General features: G+C 45.1%; 1 protein-coding gene across 2 annotated transcripts in view; it reads left to right on the forward strand.

Annotated features, from left to right (window-relative positions):
- The first annotated feature begins 258 nt into the window (after positions 1-258).
- ERLEC1 (endoplasmic reticulum lectin 1) overlaps positions 259-13,165 on the forward strand; it is a 256,106-nt gene continuing 243,199 nt past the window's right edge. For both annotated transcript variants that reach the window (XM_085612592.1, XM_085612593.1), the window contains exon 1: positions 259-541. In XM_085612592.1, coding sequence (XP_085468718.1) covers positions 410-541 — 132 coding nt within the window. In that variant the 5' untranslated portion in view covers positions 259-409. The remainder of the gene's footprint in view (positions 542-13,165) is intronic.

Here is a 13,165-nt window from a genome sequence, read left to right on the forward strand (position 1 = left end):
GAGTTCGTACTGGGAGCTAGCTATGCCCCAGGTCTTATGTCGTTACATATTTAGAATAACCCTGAATTGTAAAATACGTTTTCCCGTCATTTCAAGTACAGATAAAAATAAATGTAGGTTATTTAGTCAACTTGTGTTCCTTTTCTCCATTCACGTGTTGCTTGATTCTTTCAATTCCACGTCCCACTCCTCGGTGCTACTGAACCGGAAACAACGCACCTGCGACACGGAAGAGACGTGGCGCGTTGAGCTGACGCTACGCTGACGCCTTGGGATTGGGTGATAGTACAGCAAGGGCCCGCCCTCTGCTTCTCGGCTTTACCGGGTATGTCATCAGCTGTACGAAGATGCTGTTCTGGCAGGGCAGGTAGCGCCGGTTGCAGCCCCTTGTAAACTTTGCGTTGGCAGGATGAGGACAAGGCGCCGACTTGCGGCGGGGCCGCTGCTGCTACTCTGCGGACTCTTGCGAACCGGCGCCCTGCCTTCCATTAGCGATGACATCCCGTTCCGCCTCAACTGGCCAGGCAGCGAGTTTACCCTGGTAGGTATCGCTTTTGTGGGTCTCCAAGCCTCACTCGATATAGGCACCGCTGTCTGCACTTTAGATTTTAAGTGAAAGCATCCATGCATTGTCTGCCCTAATACTTTATCAAAGGCACTGTGTGTACGCTTTCCTTTACAAGAGCATTCTCTAGTGATTACCAGCACGTTCGAGAGAGCTTAGTCTTAAACACGTTTTACTCAAATGATTTAGTGACAGATGAGTGCAGATCTTTCTATGCGCTGAAGTAACCTTGACATTAAGTTGTATGTCGGAGAGCACCCTCGTTATAGGGTTTGACAGGCTGGGAGTCGGATCCTTGAGTGTGTTTTACGTGTTTTTTTTAATGCAGATTTATATAGCGTGAATTCGACCCGAAGATATTGGAGCACTTTACATCAGCACCGATTACGTTACTCAAGGACAAATTCAAGCACGGGGAGATTAAGTGATTTGCCCTGAATCACAGGATGTGGGTGCGACCCCAAGGCTCGAACCTTGGTTTCCAGCACCAAAGTCTGCAATCTAGCCGTCAGACCACATCATCGGCCCTTGTTGGTCTACCACAACACAGTGCACGTGATAGGCGCTCTGACACGGTTGCACCCTCCTCATGTTCGGAACGTTGACTTCCCTAGCCTGTTATTATGAGGACACCGACAGTAGATGGTTTTAATCCGAAATCAACAAACCATTTTTTGTTATTATAGTCCATACTTGTACTAGCCTGTAGTGTTTGTTGCGTGGGGTTTTGCCTATACATAATAGCTATAGTTTGAACTATGCATTTTGGAAAGATATCTACAGAGAGGTGGAAGAGGATATGAAACTTGAAATACTAGCAGAAGAACCGTCTGTTAATGAACTTAAGGGTGTGCACATGAAAGCAAATACATTGACAGCGTTAGATTTGATAACATGGCATTCGGGTTTGACTTCAGAAGCAGGAATTACCCTTGATGTAATCGCATATATTCATGCATATTTGCATCAATCTTGGTTCATAACAACTGTAGTATTCTGTCATTTTTACAACAACAAAAAAGATTTTCATAGGTGTAGAATGTGGGGTTATCAGTACCATAACTGTAGACATGTAGATCTCCATTAGTCAAATATGTTTTAAAAATGTCACGCATATTGTTACTGCTTCAAATATTTTAGCACGTTGAGCAGAACATCAAAAAAGCCCCTCTACATAACTTTTAGACTCATTTTAAAACCGATTTGAATCCTTTGTGTCGCAGGCTACTTTTATGGATGTGGCAGAAATGAAGAATGGTCCCAGATTTTTTATTTTTTTGCTAAAGTTTTCCTCTAGTCAAACTTTGAATGCGGGCTTTATCACGCACTACTAGGGAACTGTGCAGAGCATCTTTCACACTGCTCTACATTCATCCAGAAAGTTGAACCAAGGTTGTGGAATTCCTATCGCTCAACGCCCTGGACATATTGTTTGGGGTCAAGGACAGCAAATTTCAGTGTTTATTTCAGGCCTCGAAATATCATAAAAATGGTACTAGACCTGCAGGTCTAGTGACTACAATAATCTACTCAACCTATATGTAATGCTCTTGACCCATAAACTGGTTTCAAATTATGTGATTGTGGGCAAATAATTTAATTCATTGAGCCACCATTTTCTTCAATTTCACATATGAGAGCACCTTCAAATGTGTGAGTTCAGCATGTCTGCTGTACAAAAAACTCTTTTGTTTGATTTAATAGACTAAACTTTTTTTTCCAAATATAATATAAATCTTGCCACATATAGGATACACGTGACCCCCTGACTTGCCTCTTAGTTCATTAACAGCATTTTCATCAGGGCCGGGGCAGGAATGTTTCTCAAATCATGTTTGAAAACTATTACTTTAATAAATACATAACTAAAGCATGAAGTGGTAGCACACTGTCATTTGTAATCAGCAGATTTTACATTGAAATGGTCACAAACGTTCCCACTGACATGTGGCTTTACTGATCCAACTATTTAGTGTACAAACAATGTTTCGAAATAGGATTTCTGCAAATATGTGTCATTTGCACATCACCAAGTAAACTGTTCTTTTTTTGTTTTGCTCCTATTTAACTCTTTGTTTGCATCAATCTTCTTAATTACTAAAAAAATGTGATTTTGTAATTCCTGATATATTTGTAATATTAATTTACAGGCTATTTATTTAGATGGTATGTGTTAGAGAAAAATAATGGGCATTTTCAGACTGCTCATTTGACAAAAACCTCTAACTCTAGTAAGAGAGAGAAAAATAAACCTAATTTTCCAAGCAGCAATTAGTTAAAAGACAAACTGAGATTTGACCTCTTTCCTTGAGCAGACAGCAAATTTGTCAAGATAAAAACAAGATTTAATGACCTATTTATTGCTCATGCACTTTCAGAATGAACAAAACACCTGTTACTTTCCCGCTTAAGTTTGCTCACCATATGGGACTAGTAGGTGCTAAAAATAGCTTGACCAGGGAAGCTGCACCCAATAACAATCGATCCGTAGACCTTCCACCCGAGTGTGTACCCTATGTTGTTGTTCTATCCAATGTCCCCTCTTTAGATCTTAGCCAGACCAGAACCATTCTAGAGCCGCAGGACTCATTAAAAAACAAAACGATTTTCTGGCTAAACAGGCACTGTGGGTTCCCGGTTAAGTTCTCTGACCAAATTATATCAACCAGAAGGGTTAGTTGGATCGGTAATACAAGAAAGTCCTGCAGGGGTGACTGTGTCATCGTTAATCTTGTTAAGAGCAGCCTCCATAACACAGAATGAGACTAATGTAATTGTACGACCTTTGGGATACTTTTACAATCATCTTAGCAAGACGCCTCATGCTATTAACAGAGATAGAGCCTTCCCTCCTAATCATGCCACCACTAGAGCTAGATTCTTTCTCCCCAATTACGGATCAGTTTTCACAATCCCTGTCCAGAACAGATATCAATCCCTGAGTTCCCTAGATCAGAATGATTGACATCAGAAGGCATCTGGACCCCAGTTGGCCACTACCCTGAGTGCCCTGTCTAATCAATCTAGTGTGACAAGGTTAGCCATTGCGGGTCTTCAGGTTAATGACAACCTGGAAACTATTAACAGCGGGTCAATAGTAGCAAATGTCACTGAGAGTAACCAGGAATTGATTAATGATGTAGACGGGAGTTTGGGTGTGACTGTGATTGAACTACGTGGTGATGGAGATAACTCCAATACTGCCCAAGATGAGCCCAATAGCTGTTCCTTTGGGGGTATCTCCGTCGCCAGCTGGAATATAGCCGGTTGGGCCTCTAAGGGAAACAAACTGGGATGGGAGGCTTTGATTAGATCATACGACATTCTATGTCTCCAAGAAACTTGGTGTACTGTTAAACCAAGTTTCGATGGCTATGTATGTTATAGCCTAGAAGCTTCAGAGTCCAGACATGGAAGAGCCAAGGGGGGACTGCTTTTTCTTATATCAGTAGACCTAAAGCTGACGGTTGTAAAACATCTGTCAGTCGGAACCCATTCCCAAATTCTCTGGGTGCGACTACCAGAAGGCATAGAGGTGTTTTAATAAACTTTTACAACAATATTTTTAATAATTCTCGGCACAAAGTGATAGATGAGCTTGATAGTGCCCTCATGAAGCTTGTAGCAGAAGCAAAATGTATTTTTACTTTTATTTGGTTAGGTGATTTTAATTCCACAACCTGTGGTTTGTCCTCTTCTAGGGCTTGCGGGGTACAAAATAAGTGGTGAGAACACGCCCCATTTCCCACATAACGCCTATGGGGAGGCTATTAATAGTGTAATGGCAACTTATGATTTAGAGCTGGTGAGGCCTGATGTAGAGGCCAGTGGTTATTCTATTCCCACATACACTGGGAGGAACGCTAGCTCTAGCATCGACCACATTTTGGTCTCATCTAGATTAGTGCCCCATTGTCTGATCAAGATAAGGGATGCCTCTAATTTGAGCGATCATAACTGTATTACTATGCAAATCGAATCATGGAAGTGTAGAGACCAGCTGGCACCAAGAATTTTAGCTAACATCGAGCCGCATAGAGTAAATGGGGCTAGGCTAAGGTGGAAAGGGGAAAAATCTGCAGTAGTAGTGCCCATAATCATATCTAAAAACTTGGTAGACATTAACGCTATTTTAACACCAGGGTGTTTGCCTACCTTTGTTGTGACTAATTTCATTAATATCAATATGACTATTAATAACATATTTACGGGAAACAAGCCGGGTACGAGACGCAAGGGTAAGGGTTGGTTTGACCATGCTTGCACAGCCCTTCTTTCCCAACTTAAACAAGCTTTAGCCCTTATACCAAGGGATAAGAATCAAGTCACACTTCTGCAATACGATTATAAAATGGCACTTATTAGCAGGAAGAAGGAACTACAGCAGGAAGCTTGGGATAATTTAACACAGGCGGCAGAAACCTTGGACAGCCGCTTATTCTGGTCTACCATTAATTCCCCCTTCCTACAAGATGATAAAATCCCCCAACTTTCTTCTAATGTGGGGAGTGAGGCCTGGGTGTCCCATTCCTCAGCCATTTTTCAAGATAGTGTCCCGACTGACAATGAGCAAAGGCAATGGCCCATGGTTTCACTAGACATCTCCTTAGGTGAGGTGGAATGTAGTATTAAAGCTAGCAAGGGGGGAAAGGCACAGGGGCCCGACGGAGTCCCTATCGATGTTTATAAGGCCCAACCACTTTTTGGGGACCTATACTTACTTTGGTCCTCAATGCAGCGGTAACCACTTTGATTCCACCCACATGGGGAGATTCAATTATTGTCCCTATTTACAAAAAGGGGGACAAGGCATCAGCCTGTAACTATCGGCCGATTAGTCTGCTGGACTCATCGGTGAAAATTATGAGCAGGGTGCTGTTGTCTAGACTGGAAACGTGGACTGAGGAGAATGGGATTCTTGCCAACTCCCAATATGGCTTTAGAAAGGGCCGTGGGACCCTAGATCAGTGCTTGAATTTAGAATTATTAATCAGCAAGTTTACTAAGGCTATGCATGGTAATTTGTATCTTTGCTTTGCCGATCTAAGTAGCGCTTTTGATCTAGTTAACCATTCGCTCCTTTGGTCAGTTTTGTTAGAATTAGGCGCCCCCAAGGAAATCATTTTCTTCCTTGCTAGATTATACAATAAGATGCAGGCGTGCGTTCGATATGGGGTCAACGGGGAGTGTACCTCGAACTTCAGTGTGAAACGCGGAATAAGACAGGGCTGTGTCCTCGCCCCCTTGTTGTTTACTTTATTTATTAATGGGGTGGAAACCGTCCTTAAAACAGTTAAGGCTGATGCACCTCAGGTTGCCGGGATTAGTGTGCCAGTTCTGCTTTACGCGGATGATGCTGTGCTCCTATCTCGGACACCTATTGGTTTGCAGCGCCTGATGGACCGGTTTTCTGAATTTATAGGGGAGAGGAAGTTGCTGATAAACAAAAGCAAAACCCACACCATGATTTGCGGGGCCAAGACTAGCAAGAATTATGCTTTTTTTGTAGACGGTGTGAAAGTGCAGCAAGTAAATAATATTTGCTATTTGGGTGTCACTTTTTCGATTGATGGCAGTTGGGCCCAAGACTTAATAAGTGTTAGGACCAAAATGGTCAAAAGTTCCTATGGCATATTTAAATTCGCCGCAAAGATAGGGGATAGGCGAATCAGAGACATGATGGAGATATATAAGGCTAAAAGTGTCTCCATTGCCCTATATGGGGCAGGGTTGTGGGGTTACTCTAATGTTGGTTGCTTACAGAGGGAAGAAAACATCTTCCTCAAGAAACTAATGTATCTACCTGCTTCTGCCCCAACAGAGTTGATTCATAAAGAGGTTGGGGTCGCCTATTTGAGTGACTATTTGAGTGACCTTGCTTCACTTAGGCCTTTGTCGCTTTACCAAGCAATTTGGCACAAGGAAGAGACCGAGTTCAACCAACTTGTTATTAAGGATTGCCTCAAATTAGATAATTGTATGAAAATCCCATGGCTCAAGTATGTTGTTGAGAGCTACCAGGCTATTTTCGGGTTGAACTTGTTGCTAGATTCTTGTCCCCCCCGAGTTCTTGTCAAACATGATATGAAAAAATCTTTTATGTTGTTTAGAACCCAAAAACGTTTAGCTGGGACTGGTCCCCCTCACTACTGTTCAACTTTATAACAAATACACTGTAAGCAAGGGTTTCCAGCAGTATCTGAACATGGTAACCCGACCAGCTCACAGATTTGTCTTGACCAGATTTGTCTTAACCAGATTAAGGTTAGGAATGGTACATGTCTTGGAGGCCTTCCCCCAACAAAAAAGGTACCCTGTCGGCCCTTGCCCATGCGATGGTCATTCAAAACAAAGCAGCATGCACTTTATGCTTATCTGCACTCTCTTCTTGAATGTAAGCATTACATTTTTAAAACCCATGTTTTTAAAATATGGTATTTTTAATATGGAAGATGCAATGAGGTTGCTTTTTTATTTGAACTCTCCAGATATATGTTTTTATACTGCCAGTTTTATCTGTAAATCTATTTATTACAGGAGAAGTATGACTTTTTAAATGTGTTTCTATTTCGTCTGTATTTTTTTGTATTTCTGCATTTTGCCGTGTGCTTTTATGGTCATTACATGTTATGAACCGAATAAAGCTTCATGAACTGAACTGAGCTTGACCTGATAAAATGTTACTCTCAATTTCGAGTGGGCGAGTAGATTTTTCGAGGCCTGTATTTGGTTCACTGGGCAAGTAAGATCACCCCCCCCCCCTTACTGCACAGACGCATTGCCACTTTATAGCAGCACGGTATGGATCTGTGAAAGAGGGTTGTCTGCTACTAAGGCAAGATTGATATCCAGAAGTTGTTCATACTTTTATATATGAATCACAAGCGCAAAAGCCTTTACAATTGGGGTGATCGCTCTGAGAAAATGCATTTAGCTGCACTTCCATTACTGACAGTGGGGCTAGTGTAAAAATGTGTACATATGTTTTTAGAATTTAACACTTTGGGATGATTTGTAATGCTTCCTAATTATATGCAAATAGACAAAGAGCCTTGACAGGCCGTTGGTGTTTGCTTTCAAAGTAACATGTGCACATACAGGTTTTGCACCTTAGAAAGTTTTTTTGATAAACTATTGCCTACTAATAAATACAATTTCACTGAGTCGTTTGATGCTTGATGTGTTTGACTGAAAAAATTAGTAATGGAGACTCCATGTAAAACAATATTGGGCAACATGAAAATTAATTGGGATCTCAGTTATTAAAGAAAACCACAAAAGGTTAACCGGCAGGTAGTCCGTTCTTGCATTGGTGAAGATTTACTTGTTTCAGAAATTCACATGTATTCCTAAAAACTGTTTTCCAAGCAAACCTTGGCAAATTCCTCTTTTGCATGCTCAAATAAACATGCATACATATGCTCATGGGAAAATCTGCTGAGTGATTGCAAATTCTCCAGGAAGAGGCTGGAGGAGAGTTTGTGAATGCCCATAATAAGCATGTAAGTTTGTAGGCATGCATAGGCTCACTATGCATTCTAACCCTTGATATACAGCTTCCTGCCTACCACCAGTACCTGTTTGAAGATTTCTGGAAAGCTGACAAAATAAGTCTTGGTAGAATCCATATCTCCTTATAATATGAAACCTGGCACAATCGGAGAGTCTATTATCAGAGCTGGTATATAATGATTCACTGGCATAATAGGTCACATCAATGCATGGAAATTAAATGGACAAGTGAATTTTATAACAGAACAAGTAGATCTCTGAGGATTCCTGTCCCTTGGACAAGTAGATATTTTATACATTTCTACTACCCTGTGAACACCTATGTCTCACCCTCCAAGAGCTACCCTGGCACTTCAGCTGCATCTTATACAAAGCAGTACATAATCAAAATTAAGGTTATTAGTTGATAAAAACCATAAACTTACATAAAATCCACAGCATAATCACCAATGCAACATGTATACAATTGAGAAATCTCTACTTCAGGCAATCTAAACACTGGTTTGACCATCACAGGTTTGCCAAGTATAAACGTTGTGCATATAACAAGATAAAAATGTGGACGTTTTAACTAGTATAGAACCATTGGCTTACCTATATCATGCATAAGAGTGCAGGGAGATTGCTATGAGTACATTATAAAACTGGTAGCTAGATATATGATTCTGAGCTGACCAGGATCGTGCAACCTGTGGAGCGTGCACAATCAACATGTTGCTGTGCAAAGAGGCACATGTAATGTAAACATTTTTAGGACAAAACTGCTCTTGTCACCTGCTAGAGTCAAGTGCACAACAACATTATATATGATCCTTAATGCAAACTTTACGCAGTTGTGCAAAAGAACATTGTCAAGGCTTAACAGGACCTTACGCAATTTGTGCAAAAAAAAAAAATTGCCATTTTAAACCTATTAATAATACTCCTACCAGCCTAGTGCGAGTTTATACACACAATGCTTTGACAGGGTGCCTAGTGTAGTGAGCTTTATGCAGTTAAATGACATACATTGTGCAGCTGTACCAAAGGCCAATTTCAACCTGCTTGATGAAGAAGTGACGGGATTGTGAAAAAGACATACTTGTAAATACACACCTGTAGGACAGTAGGATCTGCTTTCATGGTTTCCCCCACTTTTTGTTGGTGTCTTTATGCTTTTTTGACTAGTCTGACTGGGATCCTGCTAATCAGGACCCCACTCGCTGTGCTTCCTCCCTAAATTGAGGATGGCAAGTACTGTGTACATCCACAATTGGCTTCTGCTGTACCACTATACGTCCCTAGTGTATGGTACTGAGGTATCCAGGGCAAATGTACACCAGGGTCTTCCATGGGCTGCAGCATGTATTGTGCCACCCATGAGAGACCACTCAAACTGTGACTATAGGTCTGCCATTGTAGCCTGTGTGAGTGGGTGCTTGCACCCCTCACAACAGATATGTTTCCTTATATCTGAGTTCACTACATTTAAAACCTAAAAGTCACCCCTGTTGCAGGCATTTCAGTCCTGAAGGCAAGTTGCTTGGTTACAAATCTGAGGGTTTCCCTGCATGAGCAGAACACCCCTACAAATCCCGAGGTCGATTCTCCAGGCTTTGTAGGTGCGGCCAGACATTTTGATACATGTAGTGGACATCCGTCATTTCAAGATGTCTAACTATATAGTGGCAGTGCCTAACCTGTGCATGTTTGGTATCAAACATGTTGGAATCATACCCCAACACAGTTAACGGTGTTGGGGGTATGATTTCATGCAGTGGGGGGGGGGGGGGGGAACGGATCCCGGATGCCCCCATTACTCCTGGTAACAGCCTTTCAGGGTCTGCCAGAAAGCTAGTGCTGCTGCTGACCACAGACATGATACTGCCCTCTTACTGCTGAGCTGAGCTTGAGTAGGGGAAGGCAGAACAATAGGTTTCCTGTCAGAAGTAGGTGTGACCGCCTCCCAGACAGGATTTAGTGTATTAGGCTGGGGTGGATACGCTTGCCAGTGCTATCACACTGATTTGACGGCTCATTTGGTGCCCTCTTTGCATACTCCAGTTTGAACCAGTTCAGGGGAGCCCTTGGCTCTCGCTCTGGCGCGAAATTGGACAAAGGACATGGGAGTATCCTCCCCTCTGTCCAGCTCCTCCTCTGGGAGGGAAGCTTGTGTTGTTCTAACTCTTTCCCTAGGGTACTTAAGGACTCGCCTGTGGGTGGGTCCTCAGACTCGCCATGGTACAAGACTCCTGCCTTAAACCATGTCACTCTTCGACCGTCTGGACACTTGGACTTTGCTGGATTTTCCCTAGAATCGAGACTGCATCAAGGAAGACTCCTGCTGCTCCTGGTGTCGGTGTTCTGCAAGTCTTCTTCTTCATCTGTGCTTCTTCCAGTATCTTCAGCTGACCTGTGGGCATCAAGGACACCCAAAGTAATCTGCCTTTGAGTGAAGGAGTTACTCTCCTGTATCAGCTTTTGGGCACTTGGATACTGCGAACAGGCCCGTTTGCACCAGAACCGTGCCGTTCTCACATAAATTCAGAGCGAGCCATTGCAAATTCGTGTCTTCACACAGCAAGCACTGATCACCTGCGTGGACCACTAACGCAAAGCACTAGCCTGTCCGTCCACGCTGACTGGCCTACTCCTCGCTCCACGCTGACTAGAGATGCTCTCCTTACTCCCGGTGATGATCTTCCACGTGAACGGGACTCTTGGTACAAAACTTGGGAAGGTAAAACTTCCGTGGAACTAATCTGGGACTGTATTCGACCTGCGCTCCATCGCAGTCTGCTTGAACTTTTGAATTTTATCTGGTCCAGCGTGACCAGATATCCCTGGTTGTTGCTTTATGCTTTTTTTTTTTTTTTTTTTTTTTTTAAACCGTTTATTACATTTTAAAAAGGTTACAAGTATGGGCCTACAACCATCCGGCCGGCCGCTAGAGTGGCAGAAGCATATGTCATACCTACAGTAAGAGTCTCTTGGCGGTGCAGATTGGTAAATCAGGAGATATCAATAGCGCAGGCCACATAACTCCAAGCCCACAATACGGTTTCCTTTTTTCAAAACAGAACAACACAAAAAACCACACCCGCAAGGCAATCCGCCATCCAGAGTGACGGCACGTGCTCCTTAAGTGGGGGATCCCAACCAGCAGCCAAACTCTGAAGAGGGGAATGGGAATAGATCAGGGACTGGGGAACCACATGCCCACGGCTGAGGGAGGGGGTCGGCTAGGGGGACGGAGCTGGTGAGGCAGCCGGTAGCAGTGGCGGCTCACAAATACCCCCGCGATAGGCGTTCCAGGGGCCCCAGATTTTCACCCACGCCCCAGGCTTACCCCTCGCCACATACACTACCTTTTCACGGAACATACACCAATCCATATGTTCTTTCCAGGCCAACACCGCCGGGGGCCTCTGGGATCCCCACAATTGAGCAATGTCACGCTTAGCTATCATGTATCCCAGAGTCACCCACCGCGTCTGCGGGACCGAATAGTCATTTGGTTCCCACACATTCAGCAAGCATCTCCTCGCTTCAGGCAACAGCGCGACACGCGTCACCACACGCAGGACCTCATGCACACCACGCCAGAATCGCTCCACCTTTGGTTACTCCCACAGAATATGCATGAAAGTTGCCAAGGCACCACAGCCACGCTTACACAATCCGTCACCAGCAAAGCCCATACGTAGAAGCCTTGGCCCCGTCACGTAAACCCGGTGGAGGATCTTAAGCTGGACGAAGCGAAGGCGAGCCGGGATGGCCACCTCCTTCGGAGAGGCCACCGCGGAAATCCAGTCCTCGTCGTCCAGTTCCAGCCCGTCGGCAACCCAGGCCTCGCGGAGACTAGTCAGCAGGCACGATCTGTCGTTGATCAGTTTTTTATATATAAGGGAGATCGTGCTGTCTGGGACATGGCCATCCAGCACTCTGTCCTCCAGGGGGGAAGACTCCGGAATGGACGCGACATCAGGGAAGACGGAGCCCAGCGCGTGGCGGACTTGTAAGTACCGAAAGTACTCACTGCCTTGCAGCTGAAATTCCGTCTGCAGCGTCTCAAAAGTTTTGAATCCCCCCCTCGTCCAGAGATCTCCCACTGTGCTGATTCCGATCGTGTCCCACTTCTCGAAGCCCTTCGATGTCCACAGGGAGCCCAACCTCTCAGACGCATATAGCGGTGACGCCCGGGTCAAACGGTCCTTCCACCCCATAGCTGCATTAGCCGCGTGCCAGACACGCACCATGACACGCGTCGGTCCCGTCAGACGGGAGTCGGGCACGCCAGAGTAGAGCGCTCGATTGTAATCGCCACCGGGCAGGAGCATCTTGTCCATTTCAAATGCCGGGTTCAGGGCGGGCCCGTAAAGGCCATGATTAATTGCAGCTAGCTGGGAGGCCCAGTAATACCGTTTAATGTCCGGGAGGGCAACCCCCCCATCGTACCACGGGAGCGTCAATTTAGCCAGAGCAATACGCGGCCTCCCGTCCCAGAACAGGCGCCGCTGCAGGCTCTCCACCTCACGGAAGTAGCGCGCCGGAACCAAGTCCATAGTGTTCTGGAGCGCGTACAGAAAGCGCGGCAAGGACATCATCTTAAACAAGGCCGCTCGGCCAAGCGGCGAAAGCGGAAGACGCCGCCAACGCGCAACGTCCTCCTTCAAGCGCTGGAGGGGGGGTAGCAAGTTCCGCTCGTAGCGGGCCTCCGGGTCTAGAGTAATATATATACCCAGGTACCGGAACCCCTGGGAGGCAATCTGGATCGGGCAGTCCCGTGGTAGGGCCGGAGCCTCCCCGGAAAGCACATATACGCAGGATTTCGCCCAGTTGATGACAAGGCCTGAGTTACGACCGAAGGAGCGCAAAACATCAACCAGGACAATCAGCGAGTTACGCGGGGAGGCGAGATACAAAAGGATATCATCGGCGTAGAGGGACACGCGGTCCTCATGCTCGGGGGTCCAGCGGAGACCACGGATAGAGGGGTGCCACCGCAGCCACTCCGCCAAGGGCTCCAAGGCCAGTGCAAACAGGAGCGGCGACAAGGGGCAACCCTGACGCGTGCCCCGCCCCAGCGCGAATGGGGCCGAGACTCGC

This window comes from Triturus cristatus, chromosome 6, assembly GCF_964204655.1.
Source record: "Triturus cristatus chromosome 6, aTriCri1.1, whole genome shotgun sequence".
Classification (NCBI taxonomy): domain Eukaryota; kingdom Metazoa; phylum Chordata; class Amphibia; order Caudata; family Salamandridae; genus Triturus; species Triturus cristatus.